General features: G+C 37.9%; 1 protein-coding gene across 2 annotated transcripts in view; it reads left to right on the top strand.

Annotated features, from left to right (window-relative positions):
* The window catches only part of ARHGAP15 (Rho GTPase activating protein 15), a 320,905-nt gene that overhangs the window by 206,105 nt on the left and 90,432 nt on the right, over nucleotides 1-24,368 (top strand). For both annotated transcript variants that reach the window (XM_056495920.1, XM_056495919.1), the window contains one exon: nucleotides 10,463-10,540. In XM_056495920.1, the coding sequence (XP_056351895.1) occupies nucleotides 10,463-10,540 (78 nt within the window). The remainder of the gene's footprint in view (nucleotides 1-10,462; nucleotides 10,541-24,368) is intronic.

A 24,368-nucleotide genomic window follows, 5' to 3' on the forward strand; every position in this document is an offset into this window, starting at 1 on the left:
GAGTGGTATGGTTTCTGCAGACACCTTGACTACGCCTTCTGCTGAGTGTTGGTTTGGTGTTCAAATTTTTCCCAAATTAAATGGAGGGGGAAAAAAGTTTTTAACTTACTTGAACTTGTCTGGGGACAGAAAAGACAGCAGAAATGGCAGAAAAAATAATCTATATATGTAGCTGAAGAATCCTGCAGCTAAGATGGCAAACTAAAGTGGAAAAATATGTAAGCACAATAGGTTTGTGTCATATTAAAATTAATGTCTGTGTTGTTCCCCGTAGTACTGCTTAATGCCACTGTTTCATAACACTAAATACGAATTTCGCAAAAACAAGAAAATTTTACTCACTTCTTAGACTAGAGATTTATCACACTAAAAAAGGTGGTTGGGCATTCAGTGGAATTCCGTGGTTTTCACTATTATTGGGTCTTGAAATATGAGCAAAGTACACTGAGAAAGACTCTATTAAAGAAGAAGTTATCTCTGTATGCACATGCACACACACACCTTTGTGTTATCACATTTATATGTTGGGCAGATATGCTAAGAATTCAGAGTTGGTGTTGGATAGCTGTGTGAATACTTATCTTCCAAGAGAGCCTCTGGGTTTTCCACACAGCCGTGGACTGCAACACCCAAAGGTGTCTGATAGTGTGCCTTAGACTAAAGAATCTACTTTTTAAATGTTTACTCCCTCTTAAAGATAAAAAGCAACCACAAAGATTGATGCCTACAATACAATGTGAATAACAAAGACCACTACCAAATGCACTTTAGAGCCCCAGCTCAGATTTTAGAGCAGGGTTCTGCACATTCCTCTGCTAGAAACTCAGAACCTCTGTGTTTCCTGTCCCCAAGCAGGTCTGATTTCTAACTGCAGGACACAGATCCAGCCTTCTGTGCTTTGCAACAAAACAAGTGCTACCAAGTGCCCCACTGATATTTCTTTATCTGCTGTAGAACAGTTAAACTCTGCTTTGCCATCCCTTCCCAGGGATTCTCAGGCTGGAGGATATGTCCATGGAAAGTTGAGTAGGACCTGATCCTGGAGATAACAGAGATAACCTTGGGACATCTGAGGCTGGACAGAGCACAGTGTCAGGTTATCAAGTAATGGATCTGTTATAAAGAGTGTTTGGCTTATCTGGACTCCTTAGCTATCTCTAAAACCCAAATATTATGGAAGAAGCAGTTCTGTGACTTTTAATTTGCTTCCTAAATATCCCTATTCCACCTTAAACTTCCTATCCCAGTCATTGCTATAAAAAAAAAATGAATAAAAAAATGTCTTTGCCAAGTAAAGGTGCTGCAGATGAGAAAATGCAAACTCCTTACCCATTTTGGCTGAAGGTTTTGTTTGCCCACACGTGCAGTTCTTCAACTGTTCAAAGTCCAACAAGAAACAGCACTAGTCAGGGTAGGGAGGTGACGTTACCGAGGTTTAATTTAATCTCTCACTATTGTGAAAGATGGGAAAAAGATTTGTCCTACTGTGCACTAAATTCTCTTTAAAATCGTCATTGGGAACAAGGGATGTTTGGAGAATTGTAGGTGTCCCTTAGCTTTAACCACAGTTCCTACTGGTGGTGTCAGTGGACCTGACTGGAAGTTCTGCACACTCCTAAGAGGATGTTGGACCCCCCAAAGTGCAGCTTTCTTTAGTGTTCTGATGCTGCTCAAAAAACACAGGCACGATGTTGGTGATGATGGATCCCCAAATGAAGCACAGTTCAACCAAAGTGGGAGGATTTAGCAAAATGCATAAATTTCTTGTCTGCTACTGTCTGTAAGAGGCAGATCTTTACAGTGAGCCTAAGTCACAGCTGGCTTTTTCTGGAATGGTTTATGCTCTTGACCCTCCTCGGCTGTATAGCCAATAGGGAGTTGTCAGGCTACATGTGTTTTTAAACTTCTTTCAGCTAAATCAGAAATCCAAAAGCAAAATACAGCTCTCAGCAGTATCATGTGGAGTTGTGACACTCCCTGGAGGGCTGGGGTACATAAACCAATGAATGGATTACAATGAGGCATAAATGTAGTATTTTCATCCATGACAGATATAATCTCGAGCCTGTATTTTTCATGTTACTTAACTCTTTCAGAACATAATGTGTGACAGAAAATGTCTTATAATGCACATTGCAGTAAATATCAGTCAAGTATGCTTTATTGCTGAGCTCTACATGTTTCCAGAACTTAACAGGCACAGCTGGGATATAAGAAATGGCAATGTTGTATATATTTCTTGAACATACAAAATACCTTGGCTCTCTTCTCCCCCACCCTCCACATTACATCCCCAGCTGTTCTGATCATGTCACACAGTGGATGAGTTTTTCCATCGTCAGCTTCTCCTAAAATGATAACCTTTATTCAGGCTTTCATCCTTCCCAAAATAAACAGCATTATCCATATTGTCATCACATTCAAATTAGACTAACAGAGTGTGGCACGGAATAATAGAAATGGAAGGTGGCAAACTAGCTGTACCTAGCAGAAAATGCTCAATACAGGTAACATCCATTGATTTCAATAGAAAATCATAGAATGATTTGCATTGGAAGGTATCTTAAAAATCACCTCATTCCACCCCTGCCGTGGGCAGGGACACCTTCCACTATCCCAGTACAACCTGTCCTTGAACATTTCCAGGTACAGGGCATCCACAGCTTCTCTCAGCAGCCCAATCTAGTGCCTCATCACCCTTGATCACTCTTGGTTAGCATGAAAAATATTGTACTTGATAAAGTAGCAGAAAACCAAAGAAATTTTATTTTATTTCAGATGAATTAAGGATTGGTCAGAGCGGACCTCCTACCCTGTACGTGAGAAGCAGTAACTGCAGCAGATGAAAGGGAATAGGAATGGTGGAGGAGGTATTAAGAGAGAACAAACATGTAAACAAAACAGAAATAAGCATTCCCAAAATTAAATACTAATGTGTTGCAGAGAGAGAACAGCTACTTCCAAACATTTGGCAATTTCAGATATTATACTGTGTTGCATGAAGACAATGTTATTTCCTTTTAAACTGCCATTCCATTTAAACCAGCAAGCTGATGTGTGTACTTGAGGTCTGTATTTGGTAGGCATTTTTTTCCCCTTTAGCATAAACCTTGTTGATTTAAAAAGTGAACAAAGATGAATCAGGTGGTAAATGTATTCATGTAATCATTTTCATTAATAAGCTGTTATAAATAATAGAGGGAAGGTTTTAAGTGTATAATTCTCCATCGCACAATTGAGATTTTTCCACATCTTCAGCAGTAAGTTAATTAGAATCACCTGCATTTTCTTGGGCGGACACCAAATGGATTGCAAACAAAAACAGATTAAAATAGCTGTAGCTCATGGCATACAGATGACAAGATTCACAAAGAGGACAATCAGGCAATGAAAACCTCCTCTTTTTCAAACATTTTTAAAGGAAATTCAGCTCTTGTGAGTCGCTGTAAAAAGACGTTTGTAAGTGTTTCGCTGAAAGACTAGAATGGCTTTGTTTCTGATCCCATGATGAGTGAAAGAAATGTTTAAGAAAGATCACTTTACAGAGAGATTCAGACTGAAATGTGATGACTGTGATTCAAGCCAAGCCAAAAATTACAGCTCAGAATTAAAGGGGATGGACGTGGCTTGGGAATCCATTTTCCCACATTCCTGAATCTCAATCATCCCAGCCAATGTTTAAAAGAAAATACAGTGGAAAGCAATGAGGTCACTTTGTTTAGCTGCAAGAAGTGGGACTAGCAGAATGGCAAAAGTATATATTGGGGGTAAGGGCAAAATTACAGTGAGCACGCTGCGTGTTCGACGGCTTCATTCAAAACAAATAGTCTCAAAGCTTAGTTTAGTTTCTTGTTACAGGCAGCCTCCTGAGGAAGTCTTGTTGTTCCTGGGGCTTTTAAACCATAAACTTCTTGAATGTCAAAGCACAGCACAATAGAGAAGATGACAGAGGCAGAGCAAGCTTGATTTGGGCATTAAACAGCAGCCCCGCGTAGCAGTGAACTGTGTGCTCATTTAAATTACACTTGCTTTGTACTCTGGCTGCCCTTATTTATTTGTGTATAAATATCTAAGTGGAAATTCTACCATCGAGTGATATGAAACAGAATGAGGTATATCCTCCATCATATTCACTTGTTACTCATTCTCAGTATGTAATGCTCATATTCAGTGTTTTAATTGCTTCCATTAAACAGTTTCTATAGGGTCTTGAAAACAATAAGATCTTAGTCAAGCTTTTCTCCTTTCATTGCATCTTCAAGTTATTACTGCAAGAAAAAATGAGATTCTCTTTTTATGTAGGAATGCCCCTCATCTTCTTGATATTATTGCAGTCAAACATAAAATTATTTCTTTTCAGCTAATTTCCTAAAGATATTCACCAAATCTCATGTCAGACACCTCCAATAGAGCCATTTCATAGCCATTTAAGGACTAGTACAATATTCCCTCTCCTTTCTTTCCCCCACTGTCTCTGCCTTTACTGAATTCTAAAACAGTCTTGGATTTCTACTGGAACATAGAAAAAATGAAAATCTTTTTGATGCTACCTTGAATTCAGGCTTGCTGTCACAGGTCCTGCACTTGGCCAGTGCTGGAAGGAGGTCCAGTGCCTTCAAATCACATAAAATGTATAGATGGAGAGGAAATTTCTCCATCTTCTCTTTAATAGGAAGCAACAAAGCTTTTATTTTATGTTTCATGTCATTTGCTTCGCTATCAAGTGCAGTGCTTTACTATGGATCCTATTTGTAGCCTATGAAGAGGTTCAATCTCATCCCTGCTTCTTTGATACTCCTCTATAATTCAAGGGATTACTTTAGTCCTGTTTGCTGTAGCACTGAGCTCAGAGATCATGTTCAGCTCTTTATTTAAAGTAAACCTCAAGTCCTTTGTAGCCTAAATCCAGAGTGCTGGATGTACCTTATGTTTCTCCATACTAAACCTGATTTTGCCAGACTGTGGCTGTTTAAGGCAGTAGTTCAGATCTTCTGTAACTTTACCTGTCCTTGTCATCATTTAATTACTCCCTGACCTTTGTGTCATCTGCTTATTTTGCCAAGGGAATTTTTTTCTCTCATTGTCCCATCTCTGATAGAGGTATTAGATGGCACTGGATGAGAGCTCTGCTCTCGAGAGCTGTGCCAGTTCTGACCTTGCTAACTGATATCTCCCATTAACTACCACATTTTGAGGTCTGTCACTGAGCCAGTTTTTAATCCATGTAATATATGCCCTGTAAATTCTATAGAATGCAAGTGCTTTAATCAAAATGTCATGTGGTACTAAGTCAAAGGCGGCACCGAAAGCCAAACACACTATTTCAACACCACTCCCTTCACCAACCAGACCTGTCAAATACTCACTTCCATCCAAAAATGCAATAAGTTTGCTAGACAAAGCCCTGATTTCCATGAAACCCTGCTGGTTGGAATTAATGATATTTTGTTATGAATTATTTGTTCATAGTGTCCTGAATTAATTATTTAAGTAGACTGTCTGTGACTGAGGTCAGTCTCGCCAGTCTCCAAGAGCATCACTGTTACTGCTTTTACAATATCTGAATAACTCTTCAGCCTTAGTCATTTCCAAATACTTCTCTGTATTTTGTTTCCAAATGTGAGGCACAAGCATATCATGGCCATCAATGGAAATGCTTGGATGCTTTTTACAACAGTGGTTATCTTCTTGTCCTTCAGATTGACTTCCAATATCATCCACCCTTTGATCTCCTAGGCCTGTTTAACCTTTATCTGGTAGATGCATCTAACATTACATTTTTATGGCGCCCATTTCCATGGTAGCCAGGTACTCTTTCTGGACAAGGCATGGACCTGCTTCCCTATCAAATGATGATGTGTTGCTGATAAGTTGATTTTAAGCCTCAAAAGTGTGATAGTCTGATGGGAGGAGAACAAGAAAGGAGTAGTTTTGGTGATCAAAACAGCAGCTTTGTGCCATCAGAGCAGAGCCAACCCCAGTGCCAGCCCCCAGCTCTGCTCCAGGGGCTTTGGGCATATACAGCCCCACCCTCTGCCACACCAAAAAGCAGAACAGGGATTTCAGAAACACTTTCTGGGGTGTAGCTCATATTTGCTTCAAGGTTTTCATAATTTTCACCTCTGATTTTCATGGCATCAGACAAAAAAAATCCTATTTTTGCTCACACATTCACCTGAAACTCCAGGTACATTTTGTCACCCTATGCAGATACAGTATTTTAATGTCAAATTTTAATGTTTAATTTGCTAGCCTTCATGATTTTCCTCCTACTGGAATACACATATTGATCCTTTTTGTGAAATTTTATTCTTGCTGCACTTTGTTTTGTGTTTTTCTCATCGCATTGTTGTGACGTGGATGTATTTCCTGCATTCACTTATTTGTTTCTTTAAATGATTTCTTGTCTCACTTTTGTGCTCTTAGTAAACTAAAAAAAAAAAAAAAAAAAAAAAAAAAAAAAAAAAAAAAAAAAAAAAGTTTATAAATCAGATATTTATGGTAAGATGCATATGAAAACACGAGGAAAGAATTATAGTTTTAGGGAGAACATACCCTGATAATGACCTCTTAAATATTTGTAAAGATAGCCCTGGGCATCTGAGCCCACAAAATAGTTTATAATACAACAGCTTGATTGCATAATGATACTTTAGTTTTAAAACGTATGATCTTTCTGTTTATGGGAAGGCATAATAGGCTCCTTTGAAATACAATAGTTCTGCCCTGAACATAACTGATTTTAAATGAAAGGACTAACTCAAGAATGCCTTTCTTCAAGTTTGTACTTCACTTTGTTGTTGAATCCAGCACGATGGTTTCTTTTACAAAACAGGCCTGGGGACCACACCTATTTCAGGATACATTAATTGTGAAAGTTCCATGGGTTTCCGTGCAGGAAGTTACCTAGTTCTGTTTACAATTGTATGTTTTAAATTCTAAATCTTGTTAAAAACCAGGGAAATTTTTGCATACCACCACCCCTTTCTCCTTGCACATAGAGAATTTCTTTTTATATTCAGTTTGAAGATATTATCAAATAAAGATCACAATTAGACAGAATCCAGTGTGATTTGGGAGAGGGATTTTTTTTATGCAACAGAAATGAGTTAGTGAGAATATTTAACTGCAGACTGTTCATAAATTACCTGAACCACCTCAATCAATATTGAAATCTAGTATTTTAAAACATTTTTAATAAATATGTCACCTACACTTTAATTTTCTTCTGTCTGTTAATATTTCTCTGCAACACCTAGTTCCAGCTTAAACTGGTCCTAGATCTAACATTGGCTTGCTTTCATTGTTACTTCAATTTTGGATAAGAGTGCAAGAAATGTTTTAAATAAATATTCTTCTACCATCTCTTGTGCAGTGCAGTGACTATAACTTTCATTGCTGCTTATGAATCTCAGCCAAGTCTGAGTCCAGTTGCCTTTTAAATTTCTCATCAGGAGCACCTGTGTAACTTTTTTAAACTAAAATAGTTAAAATTTGCTATTGTTTGGCAGCTGAACTGATACATTCTTGAGTAAGACATTTTCCTACATTTCTTATACCATTACAAAATTTAGTGTGGAAATCATTATTGTTCTTTTGGCTATAATTTCTAATTGTGGGTGCATCCTGTTCTCAGGTTCCTCATTAAAACAAACAGAAACAGAGTTGGAGACTGGAATACAAAGCAAATAAAATACTTGCTCTCCTTTAGGGCAAAATCCAGTGATTCTTCCCTGATAAACCCCACTACAAAACACAAGAAGGTCATCCTGTAGTGAACTAAAGTTGACTTTATTGCAATGCATATTCTTTTTTCCTGAAAGTTTCTTTACCACTATACTTAAACTCCAGCACCAGATAGGGAACTGGTCAAAGCTTTTGTTTCATCTTGTTCCCTAAGTATTTATAGCCTGCTGTTTATTCTTGAGAGAGGTATCCTTAAAAGGCAATTTGCTTTGAAAATTGTCCATAGAATCAGGATATAAGAACTATGAAATATACTTTTTTCTCTCTCTTTCTCTGCCCTTCTCCTTTGTGCCTAATTGGATTTCCAAAATAAGTTGTTAACAATCCAGCTAAGATAATGTGGTCATGAAAAGGATGTCCAAATCCACCAATTTGCATTGGTTTGGTTTGGCTTAACTTTCAAAGTTATTGGAGCAGAAAGTTGATGGCACGTGAATGTTATAATCGGCTCGATTTTTCTCTGTTTTTTTTTTTTTTCTCTGCCATATTGTATAGTGCCCAAATGCAATGCTAATCAAACCTCATTACTGGACCAAAATTAATTTATTAACAATAATAATGCACTTGTGTATTCCAGATCATGTTGCAAGATGTAATAGCCACCAATTTACAACACAGCTTGTTCATTTTCACTTGATCTGGGGGACTTATGCAGGTTCCAAATCGATGCTCTTAATGTGAGACTATTTCACCCAAAGTGACATGGATTGTTTTCACTTCCATGTAACCAATGAGGTTAAGAACTGAATTGAGTTAGATCCAAACAAAAGTTAACATTCTGTCTGGTGGCTTGCCTGTTTGTTAGTTTGATTTATTTTTCCTTTATAAATTCTGGTTTAGACTTCAATTTACATGATGCAATTCTTGATCCTTTACCACAAGAGCCCCACAGTCCTATGCTGGGAATTAGTCTTTCACTCTCCCCTTACTGAAACAGAATTAGACTCTTCAGATTTAGGTTAGAATTGCATTGCTTAAGCATTTTAGTAATTTCCATTTGCTCATATGTTATATATCCAGCAGATGGATAATTTCCAAGATTTCTTGATTACTAAATCCTTTTTGATTTCTCTTAAATAAACTTTTTCTTTATCCCTCTTTAACCAAAGGGGAGATCTTCCTGAAATGAATCATCATCTCAGTATTATGTTGCAGGACACCCACAGGTGCAGGGTAAAAAACTATCCAATAAAACACACAATTATTATCAATAATCAGAAAAACATATTATAATTAATTTTAGAAATAAGTTTTTTTATGCAGTCCAAATCAGGATGTTCCTGGCAGCATGGACACAAAATGAGAAATGCATTTTGTAAAGAGACAAAACAAACATGCAAACACACACAATATTTTGTCTGGTGCCAGTCTGCATCAAAAGAAAAAGTAAATTTTTAAAAATATTTCTAGATCAGTGAGAACTGCATCCAAGCATTGAGTCCCCTGGCCATGGCAATGGTGTGCCAAGGAGTGGTGCAAGAGTAAAAAAAGACTTGAACCTCAGTTTCTTCTTTAACTGTTATCACAACTGGGCTTCTGGGCTTTCCCATTTGTTTTTACTCTTACCTACACCTTCAGATTTCCTTTCCCCCACACCTCAGATTGGAGAACTATTCCCCCTAGATATGTTGTCAGGGAGTGTTTCCTGAAAAATTTTGGGTTTGACAAATTAGCGTTTTCCAAGAGAAAGGCTTTCTCTGAAACTGCTTGCCAAAACCTAATTAAAACTTGTGTTCCAAGGGATAAGTAGCCTTTAAAAAAAAACCTGATTTGTGTCGCTTCTCTTGGCTTCTTATGCACTTGCAAGTTTTAAATGTGAAATGACAATGTATGTTTTAGTGGGTTTGATTTTCAAGCACTCGGATTGGGTCAGTGTTGCACCTCAGCAAATTCTCCTGGAAAGGAGAGCAGTTCCCATGTGCTTTGAAATGCTACAGCTATGCAACAGGGGCTGGAAGTGCTATTTTAAACACTCATATCAGCAGAGCTTGCTGTAGGAGATAATATGTCACAAAAGGGAGTATGACATCTAGTTTCACCTAGAAGATAAACCTTGAGTAGATATGCAGGGAGAAACAAGACTGTCGGGTTGTCCTTGAAAAGAATGGCCTATATCAATGAAGAAATGTACTCCAGGGCATGTGCTACTTGGGATATTTAATTTCATCCTCAAACCTGTCTGAGCCGCTATGAAGAATATAGTAGAGAAATGATAGTTGTGTGGAGTCTCACACACGGCACGATTTCGGGGTGGGCACCTCAGTGCTTTATTTTCAGAAAGGTCACAGCCTCAGAAATCCGTGTCTGAAAAGCCCAGAGCCCAGACAGAGAAGTTTCCCTGGCACTGTTAATACAAACATCCACGTTGGAGCAGCGCTGGCACGGCACCGTGCCTATCCCAGCGAGCACCAGATGCCAATTACCCCTCGCTTTCCTGCCACACTCAAACCCCCTTGCAGAGCATTATTCTGCTGACAGAATTACAAGATAATTATAGCTAGGTGTTTTGTATTCACTTAAGTTAATCTCCCACTTTTATTTTTCATTGTTGCTTTAATCAGTGAGGAGGCACTTCAGTGGTTGTCAGGTGGATTATTTTTCAGTCACTCGCTGCACTGCTCTTCTTCATACTTGTGAGGGTGCCTCTGCCTTCCTGACAGACGTACAAAGAAAAATACTTCTATGATCTGAAATGAAATATGTGTTTCTTTTTCAGGTCTAGATGTTGATGGAATATACAGAGTTAGCGGCAATCTGGCAACAATACAGAAGTTACGATTTGTTGTCAATCAGGGTAAGTGATTCCTCCACCCTGGTAATGTTTTGTTTAGTACTTAACTGTCTCAGATGACAGTATTTCAGAATCTGCTATACATTAGTGGCATGGAATGATGAGCCCTGTTTTGGAAAAGAGAGGAAAGGGAAGGTAGAAAGATATTGCACAGAGGGAAATGTCAGCTAGGAGGGAGGAAAAAGAGCAGAGTAAGCAGAGGAAAATAGTGGTTAAACTTGAGATGAGAAACAAACAGCAAACAAACCTAAAAATACCAGAGGAAATTGAGATGTGAAATAAGGTGGCAAAAAGCAAAGCATATGTATAAACCAAGGAATCAAAGTGAGGGGGAAAGAAAAAGATTAAAAGGAAAAATAGCAGATTGTTTGGATGTTGAAAGTTAAACAAAACCAAAAGTAGAGCAGAGATCCAAAGGAAACCAGTGAAAGAGAAAAAGGTGCTGAGAAGAACTTAAAAGGAAATACTAAAAGTGGAGTACTAGCTCTGCCAAAGTCAGTGGAAGATTTACCACTGATTTGAAAACACAAAGATTTGACCCCAGAAAATCAAAGAGGAAAGATGAATATTTTGAGGACCTGCTAACCAGAATTAGAACCATCCTGTATATATTTACTGAACATATTTCCACTGATTCTGTGTATAATGAGCAAATTTCCACAAATACAACAGCACACTTTTCACTGATGTGGCCTAAAAAAACTTTAACATTGATCAGTAGATCCTGTTACAGGTGTGTAACCTGCTATTGGGAAATAATAAGAATGAATTTATCTCCAAATGGTTTACTACTCTTACCAAAGACTAACTCTCCCCACATTTAAAATTTTAGCAAATATCATCAGTGATAGTGAACTGCATGATACTACTTAACAAGAAAATAAAATCAAGTTTCTCAGAAATTAGGAAAAATGCCAAATATTAAATTGTATTTTAGACCTACAATTTTGAATGAATCAAGTATAAATGTGAAGCTGCAACATTTTGTCCTACTTTTTATGATCTTTTTATAAGTTACCTGGAGACTATTACCAGATCTGCTAAATATTGTATATTCTGTGTTAGGGTGATAGTTGTTGGAGAACAGCTTCCTCGATTAGATTGGTACTATACATAAACTAAGACTTTTGACTCAAATATTCTCATGAAATTGAGAGATAGGAGAGATGTAAAAATATTCCCACCTTCAAGCCTTCATTTACATCTCTAGGGAAAGTTTCAGGGGATCAGTAGGTGTTTGCCACCCCCTCAGCTATTCCAGATCAGTCTTGTCTTCAGCTGAAGCTGGAGGGTGAACTCTGGTTTATGAGGAATCAGTATTTATGCCAGTAAATTCAACAAGACTGAATAAATCATCATTTACCAATCAGCCTCACAGTTTTGATTCATTACTTAGGTTCTCTTAAATTTATAGTTGTTGGGTATTTGTGTGTCGATAATGAAGCCTGCCTTGGCTTCCCAATGGCTGTAAGCTGTATTTGGTTTGGAGACACAGAGGCAAAAATGGGATTTTCTATCCTTCTTCACTGCCTGAGCTCTTTGCTCAGGAAAATACTGTGCCATAAAAATAATGGTCCTGTCTATCATGTCTCATGGCATCCAAAGGTTAACATACTTGAGGTTAACTTTACTGCTCAAGTTTTCACCTAAAACAGATGGGCTGATACTGTAAAGCTAGACAGAAGTCTAAGCTGGCTTTTTGCAGCAGAGAGGGACCAGACACCTTTTTCTTCTGGTTTATACCACTATGAAAAATGAAAATGTATCAGTAGAGTTAATAGTACATTAAAGCCACTCTGGCACTGGTTACATAAGGCATGTGCAAAAGGATCTGTCTACTGAGTGACCAAAGGAAATTCAAGGAAAACTAATGCCTCTGGAGAACTATGTTATCATCTTATCAGTTATGATAATCATTGTTTCTTATGTTAGTCTTTGTTGATAAAATGAGGGCATTCATGCATTTTATGTCACAATGGAGTGGATTTTCGATGGGCAGTGATAAAATCTATCCAAACTCCCTTTACACATCCCTTAAAACCTTGTCTATAAAAAATTTCAAGTCTGTACTTAGGTTTTTCCTCAGGTAAATGCATGCAGAAATGCTGATTTAGGTAAATCCTAATTCCACTTGGCAGTCCCCAATGCCACATGAAGCAAGTGGAAGACCTGAGCATTGTAGCTCCCAAAGAGTAATCCAGTAATTTTTAATGATAACATTCCAGAAGGAGCACAGACACCAAGGATAGCCAGCCACTGTTTCAGCAGTGTGAATAACATCCTTTTTCTGTGCTAAGTAGGAACCTGAAGGAAGGAGAGAACCCAACTGAGCCGTGGTGTACCTGGAAAATGTGCAGGGAGATGAGAGAAACAGGATTTATTTATGGTGTGCTTGGGAGAACATTCTCCACCCAGCATGTCCCAGAGCTTGGTGCTCCCTATCAATTGGGTGCTGAGATCAGCAGCAGTTTCAGATGCCTTCATGAAGGAAAAAAGTTACCAGGAAATCTCCTGTGTGCTCCCAACCTTTTTTCCCATTCTCTTGAAGCTCTGCAGTGGGTATGATAACTCAGTGGTTAATGACTCACTGTCCACACATCCTCATCCCTCAGTAATTATTGTGACCTCAACCCATGTACCTTCATTTTTTGGTAATTAAGAGTGGGAAAGGAGTATTTATACATATGATTTTGCCATAGCAACTTTTTTCTTTTTTTTTTTTTTTTTTTTTTTTTTTTTTTTTTTTTTTTTTTTAGTTAAAGTTTAATTTAATTGTAAATGCAAACAAATGTTCTGACAAAGCCTATTTGCATTGCAGAGATTGACTGCAATCAGTTCTTCTACAGGCCAGATACTCATTGGGGTCTTTCTTCCTGCTTTCTTTACCATTGTGTTGCACCTACATGTAGAGGATATAAATAATATGTATCACACTGAAGATCATAGGAGGCACTCTAGGCTGGCTGCCATACCAAAGTATTTTTTATTAGAATAATCATTAATTAGAATATAGCAAAGCTTTATTTGGCTCCTTTTCCTATACTGTTAATGTCATCTGCAGCATCAAAAATTAAATGAGAGAACTGGTGAATATGAAAGGAAAGGAAACTAACAGTTGACAGCTTTATCATTAAATAAGAAATAAGAACAGTAAAAGTATAAAAATACTCTTGAAATTCTAGATTTTTGGGGATTAAAAGGGATTTGCAATTAAAAAAACCAAACAAACCTGGTATCTTTTTTAATTCTCTGAATATAGTTTAGGTTTTGTTCTCATTTCTTGAGGTAGGCAGCTCTTGAAGAGGGTTTTGGCCTTGCCAACACAAGCAGCAGCAGAACAAACTACCTTATTTACTTTATCCCTCTCACAGAGTTTTCTTTTTCCTATAAAAGTCTATTGATATCACACCTTTTTTGCTTCTGTGCAACAGGATTATCTTTTATCTATGATTTATTTTCCCATTAAGAGCTGAAAAGATCAGTTGATCATAAGAGGACTGGGCTATAACACCTCTCAGCACTTTCAAAACTCTAAGTCATCATTTTTCAAATCACTGAATCAAGGCAATAGAAGCTGCTTGTACCAAACTGACATCAGGAATTTCGTGCTTTCCTTAGTCTACAAGCACTGAAAAATTTGGGGTTTAGAAACTGAGCCACCAAGCAGTCAATATTTTTGTCTGAGCACCTAAAGACTTGTATAATAACTGGAGATATTAGACAGAGATACCTATTTCTCTTATGATTTCCATATTTTTGGTCAAGCCTAAGAGTTGAAATGTTAAAACAAAAACAAAAACAAAACAAAAAAACAAAAACAAAACAAAACAAACAAAAAAAAAAACCAAACAGAAATAAAGAAAGTACTTAGGGATTCTGCTGATTTTACACAAGGTATAGTAAGTTAAATCCTTTACATGTATTTATAAGGATATTCTTTTAATTCACACCTGTGGGAAAAGGAATAAAAATAACATTTATGGGTCTGTTAAGCCATGTAAGGTGTTCTGGCAGTCCCAGGGTATGAGGTACTAGTGAAAGGATCCCTTGTTCTGGCCCAAACCCTTGGGAGGGTCTGACATGGGCCCCAGGTGGGGCTGCTCAGAGTCATGAAGGCACCACCACATGGACCTGGGGACAGGGGCAGGTGCTTTGCAACAGCAAAACAGGCAGGGCTGGAGAAAAAAAGCGCCTGAAAAAGAAAAACAAGTAAAGGGCAAGACTTTTTATCCATCAGAATTTGTAAGCAAAAGAGAATTTTTCTCTGCTTTGATTGAAACCATTGTGCTGATTATAGGATCCCAGGATGGTTTGGGTTGGAAGAGACCTCAGAGCTCATCTCTTTCCAGCTCCCTGCCACAGGGAGGGATTCCTTTCACCAGCCCAGGCTGCTCCAAACCCCTTCTCTGTGTATAGGTGTGTGACATATTGATGAGCAGGGTGAGGACCTTCTTTGTGCTGAGCCAGGTTCCTTGTCCTGCTTCCCATCAACCCTCAATTAACTCTAAAGACCAGGATACCTGGTGAGGAATTAGAAATTTCTTCCTTTATTTGTCCTGTGCTAATCTGCTCAGTAGCTGGAAAACATTCACTTTTCTATGGCTGTCAATCAAACCATTTTCATGAGTGCTAAATTAACTGAAAAAAGAAAAAATAGAACTTTAAAGAGTTCATAACATATTGCTGAAGCACTAGGATTCTATCCCAATGCATACACGTTCAGGAAACTAACGATGGAAATACAGATTTCAGTACTCATTGGTTCATTCAGCAAGTGTTGGTTCATGCATAAAACAGGAGAGTTCCTAATTGTCTTTATATCCAAAGCTTTGTTTGCAAAATGCTGGGTGTTTGCTGTGCAGATGACCTTTGCATCCCATTGTTTCATTAGGAATACCTTGTGTGTTAACTGCAAGGCACCACAGACCATCCAAAGGTCAATGATTGTGTTTTTACAGCTCTGTTGCTCTACTCATGTACCAAAGCAGGGGCAAATATGGGAATTTTTACAGAGGCTAAGTATTATGTTATTGCAGAGAGATGCATTTCTTTTGGAACATGGAAAAGGACAGTCAAAAATATCCAAATTCTCCTATTTTGAGGGGAAAAAAGTGGATTTAATCTCATTCTTCCGTTACCTCACAGTAACAAAAACAGTACTTGGGGAAAAAAAAAATTAAAATATTTCAGTTGTTTCTTCGATGAGAATATAATAAGATATGATTCAGTTTAGGGGAAAAATTAAGAGTAAAGTTTGAACCAGAAATACGTGAACTGATTGCGAATATTTATTAACTAAATAATTTAATAATAAAGAAAATGCCTACTTGATTAATTGTTAGAGAGTAAAAATTACAATAAAACTGTCTTGATCAGTGCTTTGCAGAAGCACCATTACTGTCTGTGCAGTTGTTTAACAAGGATTTAATTGGAAAGATAAGTGAATGCACATTTAAAAGTATTGTTAATTTGCTTTATAATCACCCCATCCTTCACAGTATTGACAGCACCAGGCACAAACCCCTTTCTCTTTTACAAGTATTATTTTCCATATGTGCACAATAAATTCTGAAGCAGTAATTGGAAATTTTATGGATTTCAACATACCTAGTGTTTTGAGTTTATAGGTGCCATATCCCTTCTCTGGAGGTTGTTCATAGGTGGCATTTTAGGTAAAATCACTGGTTTTTTATTACCCATAGGCTTTTTTAGAGGTTATGGCATGGTAGCTTGTTGGATTTTGGGGTTGGCTTTTTTTATTTTGTTTTGCTTTCTTTCCTAAGAAATATCTAATTCCAATTTACTTTTCCTTTCCATTTGAAATATCAACAAAATCTTTGCTTCGGCATAATTTTTGATTTAATAAACAACAGCCGTCAGAAACAGTAATCTTCAATATGTTTATATTCCATCTGCACTTATATTTATTGTTCTAAAATGACTCGGATAAATCTAATTGACAAGTAAGAGCCCAGACCATATGAGCAGCTAAGGATGATACCTTTAACCAGCAGGATTCTTCAACCTAACTGACATGTTCTTTATCAATGAACTGGGAGAGGGGAGGAACAAATATTCTGATTTATTTATTTATTCATTCGTTTATTTATTTATTTATGTAGTTCTGGTGATTCTGTGAGCTTGCTGGGACCATATGTCTGTCTGAGCTGGGCTATCAGGAACCAGAGTGGTTTCCTGGCTGTGGTTTCCTCAGCCTGTGGAGCTGACATGAGGCTGGAGCTGCCTTTGAATCAGAGCCTCCAGGTCAACACAAATGGGCTGGGAGGTTGTGAAAGAGGCATTTAGGAGGGGGAAAAAAGGGGTGAAAAGAGGGAGGAGGGAGCTGGGTGAAAAAAAAAAAAAAAAAAAGAAAAAAAAAAAAAAAAAAAAAAAAAAAAAAAAAAAAAAAAAGAGATATGTCTTCTTTTCATAGATTTATTTAAAATAAGGGGAAAAAAAAAGGGGGGGGGGGCAAAAAAATAAAAAAGAAAATAAAAGACCCCACCCAAACCAACAACAACAAGTCCCACCTCAAACCAACAAAACTTCCTGTTAAAAAATACCTATATCTTTCCACTCACCCAAATATCTCAATTTCAAAGGCAGGCAGGGGCTCTGATCCTCCCCCAGCAAAGGCTCTATGGGCACAGGAGAGCAGGTACTCTCTCAGCTGCCAACTCCCAGAGAGCAGCTACAAGCATGGAAGGCCAAGAGGGTTGTCATGGGCTTTATTTTAAAATTGCATTAAGGGTCAATGCATAAAAGGGGGGAATAAAGAGGAATGGTTCTCTCTTGCAGTCACTTTCCTTTTTGTTTGTGGGTTTGTAATTTCTTGTGTGCATCCCTTGATGAGATTTCCCTTTATATCTGGCCATCTCATATATTTTTAGATGTTTTAGGTTATTGATTGTATTTTTCAGGCATATATGAGTATCCCTAAAAACACATGAATATGCTTTGGTGGGGGTCTACCCTTAAAGCCACCCTCCACCTTGGTGATGTTCCTGGTGTGATCAAGCACAGCACAGGCAGCAAAGTCTTCCTCAGTCTGCCAGCAGCTCTTCATGTGACCAGACCCTCTGAGACACCAGTCAGAGTGATCCAAAGTTCACGATGGAAATATCAGGCTCAAACTGGGTTACTTGCTAGCTGAGAACCAAAATGTCTTGAAAGCCTTGAGTCAAAAATAGTTTTTTCTTTCTTTTTCACACTTCCTAGGCAAGCACAGAAAATAAAATGGACTGAAGCAATTTTCAAAAATAATTATAAAACAGCTTGCTTCTGGGTTAAGACCTGCATATGCCAAGCTGTAGCCAAGAATTTAATTTTTTTAATTTTTTTTTCCAAGCTTTAAAACTCTGACAACAGAATACTTTAATTGAGCCCACAGTACTTAGTGAATCAATTAATATGTGCATGTTACTCATGTGGGTTCTTCTTTTTTTCTCTCTCTGCCTGTTTTAAGCTACAGAAAATTTATTACTGCCATTCAAAGGAAAGTATATTTTCCACATCTTCCCCTTCTCATTCTAGAGAAGGAGAGAAACTATAGTACTTCCAAAAGGAATGCTTGAATTATTTTGTAAATAGTATACATTATAGACTAAAAATGGATAGAGCTTGAATATTAATGTATTTCCAATATAACTATTTTGTGTTCAGTGTGAAGAAAAAAAAGAAGACAGAAAAATATCCAGATTTCTAAGTCTTAGTTGCCCAATCTGCATCTCTGTAAAATTTCTCCTGCGAGTAGTATTGTCATGTTTTCCTTTTCATGTGCTGAATAAGCCAGTGGAATGGGGCAGAAGAGGCAGCAGGCTGGGTTAGTGTGGTCAGCCACAAACATACCATGGATTTTATGGCATGTATTGTATGATGAGGCATTTAAAACTTGCCTTTTATTCCCTTTCTACCCGCAGCACTATTTGCGTTACAATAGCGTCGTGCTTAGTAACACTTCGAGAAGTTGAAGAGCTTCTTGATAACCCCTCAAGGAGTGTTATTTAGTTGCTGAGAAGGACTGGAGGTTTGCATGCTGCCTTTTTTTGGGGGATGCTCATCGTTGTCATGGGTGACTCTTTGTTTGGGTTTGTTGTTCTGATAGTAACGCTGCAGGAAATGCCATTCCACGGAGCTCCAAAAAAAACCAAGGGAAGGAAACGAATTATTGAGTCTTTTGGTAAAAGTATTAACAGGACAGCTTTCTACCTATGATTTTTAGGATAATGGGATCATTCCCTGAATGTGGGAGTTGCCAGGCTCCTTTGTAGATAAACTAAACCAGCATCAAAGGTATTTTGCATGGGGTATTTGAGCTTTGAGGAGATGGACACCCTGGAGAACTAATCTGCAGAGCTCTACTTACAATTGGTCATGCTCAATGTCTTACAAGACTGTGGTGTGGCCTAATATTTGGGGTGGCTTCCTCCCTTGTGGTAAATATCTGTAATTCTGTGGTTTGTGTGTAAAAGTAGCTGACAAACACAAGCTTGCAGTGGGCCTGCAACAAAAAAAGATGATGTTATATATGGACACACACTGCCTAATATTCTGCAGGGTGGCATGGGATGGGAAGTTGTTGAACCAGGGAATTTGGCTTTATCATGGTATTTGTGGTGTTCTGTGTGTTGAGAATTGGGGAAACCATAAATGCTGTGGCAGGGGCAGCTGCTGTGAGTAGCAAATGATTTTTTGGTTGGTGGAGACTTTGGTAATGCATTTAAGTGTTGAACTCCATTGGTTGAGAGTGGTGGTGTCCAAAAGTGAAAACACTCAAATGTAAAAACTGTGGCGAAAAAAAAGAAAAAAAAAGGAAAATGAGAAAATCTATATTATAACTTCTCTGAAAACTGGCAGCTTTTATGAAGGAAACCTGTGTTCTTATATAGACTGTTTCATTTGTGCTTACATATTTCCTAGAATTATATTACTACTGAAAATCTAACATTGTTCTTAAGAAATTATCAAGTTGCTTATAGAATCCTTTTCTATGGATTTAGAATTTAATAGTAGAATTTAATAGTCCTGCCTTTTTTCTTTCGTTTTTTGTTGTTATTGTTGGTTTTTTGGGTTTTTTTGTCGTTGTTGTTGTTTTGTGGTTTTTTGTGGTTCTTTTTTTGTTTTTTGGGGGTTGGTTTTTTTGTCTTTTTTTTTCTTTTTTGTTTGTTTGTTTGTTTTTGTTCTTTTTTTTTGTTTTGTTTTGTTTTCTTGTTTTGTTTTTGTTATTGGACTTGTATTTGTTACTGTATAAAAATTCAGTGCAATTTCTTGCATGAGCAAATTATCAGAGTCCTGGAAAGCATCTTCTTGGGGCATTTTGGTGTTGATTCATTTACTTAATCACTGTTATTTAGTGCCACTTCAGAGGATGCTGAGTGTCAGAGTGACTCTCAGAAGGCTGTTGGGTCTACAGGAGAGTTGTACCCTTGGAGATTGAGTGTTAGAAGCTCAATAAGATGTCTTAAAGCATTTAAGAAGTATTAGATGTGTGTATTTAGAGAAATTATTAGTTGTTCTTGACTACACCATTGACTTTTTCAAATTAAAAGAATTAAAATCCCATCATATATAAATGCATAAAAATATTGCATAAATATTTGGTGGAAAAGTGTTTTCAAAGGAATGAGCTTTAAAAAATAGTGATATAAAGTGTCACAAGCTACTGTCCTGAACTAACACACACCATATATGCAAATGTAAATAAAGAGACTTTGCTTCCACCTTCTTTCCCAAGTCTTGATTTACACTTTAGATTTATTATTTTGGGGATTATTAAACATATTAATTTAAACACTTGGAGAGGTAGTCACACTGTATTTTAATTTTGAAGTTATGCATGATACCAGAGTCTTAAAAGTGAGAATGTAGCACAGCTCTCACTTGGGTTTTCAGCTCTCATCCGAATGTTAACACCATTCAGCCTGTACCACGCCTGTTGTCAGTACAAGTAACAGGGATTGTTCAGATCTCTCGAGATCAAAGGTCCCATTTCCCAACTCTACTGTAACAATCTGAGCCTAATCAAAGCCCTTCACATGGACAAACACCTCGGGGTGAGCTGGGAGAGTGATGCCTTTTGAAATCATCCTATGAATCCATGGCTCTAATTTCAATGCATTGTCTCTTCTTTGTGTAATTACTATTATTATTTGTACAACATAGCATGGTCAAATTTTGAAATAGGGTATGGAGAGTTGAATATAATGGAAGAAATATTTTATACTATTTTTCCCCTTCTGCTTCAGAGCCAGTGTCCAATTCTGCTAGTTTATATTCTTTTTCTGTGTCCCTTTTTGCACACTTTTTCCTCTATTACCAGCTGACATAACGTGGGAGACTTGGCTCATCCATGGCTTGCACCCTGTGCTGACACTGGGACACATATGGATAGGAGATATTTTGGGGTGACAGTAGCCTGGAGTTAGGTTATGCCAAACTCCTGACATAAACCTCAGCAGAATCTAAGAATGGCATTCCTCACCTCTCCCTAGCTAAATAAAAGTGATAATAAAAGGCATCTTTAACCTGAATTTTTCAGGTTTGCAATGATGTTACCAGAATTTGCCATAGTTGTTTTTTATTACACTTTTAAATCCCATATTTTGTAAAGACTGGATTAGGTAAACTGTTAGAAAGTGGGGTAAAAAAAAGTCTCATGCAAGAGAATAAGATGGAGTGCTTTGCTGGATTTGTACTTCTTGTAGTTCACCAGAGAGATCTCCTTTTCTTAAATTATTCTTTTTCTTTTTTTTGTTTTTATTTTTTCTCCTTTTTCATTTTTTTTTCTCCTTTTCCTGGTGTAATCAGACAATTAAAAAACAAACAAACAGGGATTTCAAAACACATTGCCATCAACCAGCATTATGTGCTTATGATACAGAAGATTGAGAACGACTTAATTTAGTAGATAGCAGCAGTGAAGAGAAGATGGATGCAAGGAGGAGGAGATTATTTGCTTTTGGAGGAACTTCCTTTGCTGATGTGAGGTGCCTTTCTACAGACAGGGCATTGATAGAAAAGGAAAATCCAGGAGGAAAATGGCAAGAGGATTATATCACTGAGGAGCTAAAAGCTGTTCCTTGCTGTAGGAAAAGTTTGGCTGCTTGCTCAGTGTTTTGTTCCAGGACAATGTTGACATCAGCTGAGGAGATGGGATAACAGGTTTATATTTATTATATTCCTTAAATAAGGAGGAAAAAGTACATAACATCTGAATAAATTTAGGTGGAGCTGCGTGATGCCAGACTTGATGGGTAGGATGGGATGGAATTGGTCCTATCTAGAAAACAAGGTGAACTTGGGAGGGGAAAATGGAATTGTGAAACTGTGAGGACATCTGGGCTGAAGGGGAATAACAAAAAGGCACCCAAACAGCTAAAAGAGCAATACCAAGGGCTTCTGGTATCATCAGCTGAATTTGAGGAAAGAAAACTTCTGTTTTTCTGTGCTTAATGCTTTGCATATACGAAGAGGCTGCAGCAACTTAGAGATATGTATTTTTGAATCAGAGCCACATGATAAAGCATCCAAACATAATGCAAATAATTGCAAACTGATGTATCCAGCATTTTATTTTTTTTAAAAAAAGAATAAATAATTTAGCTTTACACATGGGCAATCCTAGCTAAAAATTGCAAATCAGAAGTCTTCTGTTTGAATGTATTTTATTTCGTTAATGGATTCGCTCATGTGAAAGGCATCTAATTGTATAATGTATTATTAGTCATTTTCTTTGGCATGCTATTAACTTTAAATAATTCTAATATTTAACATTTTAGAACATGCACAACAAAGTTCTATCTCCAGCACAGGAAAAAAACATGCATTAATAATAAAATTTTCATGACTCTTTCTACTGTGTATGTTGTGATACATATTTGAGCAGAAACATGGAAAATTGAAGTGTAAAGCAACAAAGCCTGTTAGCATTTAAAGAATATACATTGTAATATGCTGTGGTCCTGTAAATACAAGAGCTGGGATATAATTCAGTACAATTAACTTATTTTAAGATCGAGTCAGATATAAAGTGTGATAGGATATAACTAAGTGCATCTACTCGATGTCTGCTCAGTGATGGCTGGGCTGGAGTGTATAAAATGGTGATTAATGCCTGCTAATGGAAGTGGTCTCCACCACAAGTTGTGAGCACTGGGCTTGTGGCTGGCTATGAAAACCACACACAGCAACACTGATAATCTCCAGTAAATCCCCAAGTTTTCCTGTGCTGGAAATAAGATGACAGGTCACATTAGAAATTTTCTCCTTATGGCGTTTTGGATTTTTTTTTTCCCTTTTGTTTTAGTAGGTCAGATCTTGTTCCCGTGTGTTGTGGAAGTATTATGGGAATGAGCAGTGTCTAAGCTGCTTAACAAATGCACACTTTCCCCACTCCAATCTGTTTTCTGGGGACAGCCAGGCTAGTGCTGTACAGCATCCTCTCGGTTGGGTGCTATTAATGTTAATAAAATGCACTTAGCACTTAACATCTCAGGATCTCAAAAGAGCTTGCAGAGCAGCATCATTATCTTTACATTATGGGTACGGAAAATGAAGGATAGGGAGAGTAAAAGATTTGCCCAAGTTTCCATGGTAAATCAGTGACAGAGCCAGGAGCAGAGCCAAAATCTGCTGATTTATAGTCGGTCCCCTATGTTGTGTGCCGTGCCATTTCACCAAACTCCGTTTGCCAAGTCCCTACTGTGTACAGAGACTGCGGATAAGGCTGCAGTCGCCCTCTGAAATGTGGATTTGGGGCTCTGGATGAAGCACAGCCAAATTAGGTCTTCAAATGCGGGTCCTCCCCTGTGATGCTTCTCCAAGTGCAGTGCCACCTGTGCCACAGACAGCAGGGCAAAGATGCATGAATAATTGAAATTTCCCTGTGCTGGGGCTGCAGAGTAAAGGGACCCAGTCCTTGAGGACTCCCAGGTATGTTTTACATGGGAATGAGGTCCTGGTTTGCATTCCTGTGGTTGCAGGGATGTATTGCCACGCATCGTGTTTGGCATGACTAAGCCTCATGGAGCTGTGTGCATTTTGTGAGTATTTTGCAGTCAGTTTTGGAAATGACTCCATCCAGATAATATATGAGCAGATATGTATGTTGAAGGGCTTGTGCTAACATCTCTGTGAGATACCAAAATATTGCTAGCTATGTTTGGCAAGTCGGAAAATGAGGAGCTGAGTAACATGCCTAAGGAAGTTTGTGATGATTCAGGGATACAAACCAAGTCTCCTTGTTTCAAACCTCTGCCTTAGCCCCAGAGTCACCCCCCTTTTCACCTCCCTTAGGAGATAAAATATGGATCAAAAGCTAAAAAAGAAAACAGCTGTCTTCCTGCCAGACTGGGTCACAGGGGTAAGCAGGCAGCTGAGGGATGGGTTTGGTCATTGTGCTCGGCCCATGGAGATGGGAATCCTTCTCCCACTAGTGAAACAGCCCCGCAGTTCCCCCTCACATTTTTATGCCTCTGTTTACAGAAGTTGTAGCAATTGTAAATTATAATGTCAGGGATTAATTTCTTTGATGTGTTTGCATGTGTGTACCTGTATTTCAAGAGATCTCCCTCGAAGAGCAAATGTTCATAGTAAAGAAGGCAACAAGGAATTATTAATGTGAGGGGAAGAGGAAAATGCAATTCCTCCCAGATTTCTGACCACCTTCCTGGGACTCCTTCTGGGACAGATCCTGCCTGCTGAGAAGCTGTGGCTGAGCTGGAGTCCTCTAATTTTCAGATTAAACATAATCCCAGACCCTGAGTTACCTACAAAGGAATCCTTTCCCTCTGCTGAGCCCCCAGGCTGGCCTGCACTGGTCAGTCCCACCCAT

The sequence above is a fragment of the Oenanthe melanoleuca genome, chromosome 7, assembly GCF_029582105.1.
Source record: "Oenanthe melanoleuca isolate GR-GAL-2019-014 chromosome 7, OMel1.0, whole genome shotgun sequence".
NCBI lineage: Eukaryota > Metazoa > Chordata > Aves > Passeriformes > Muscicapidae > Oenanthe > Oenanthe melanoleuca.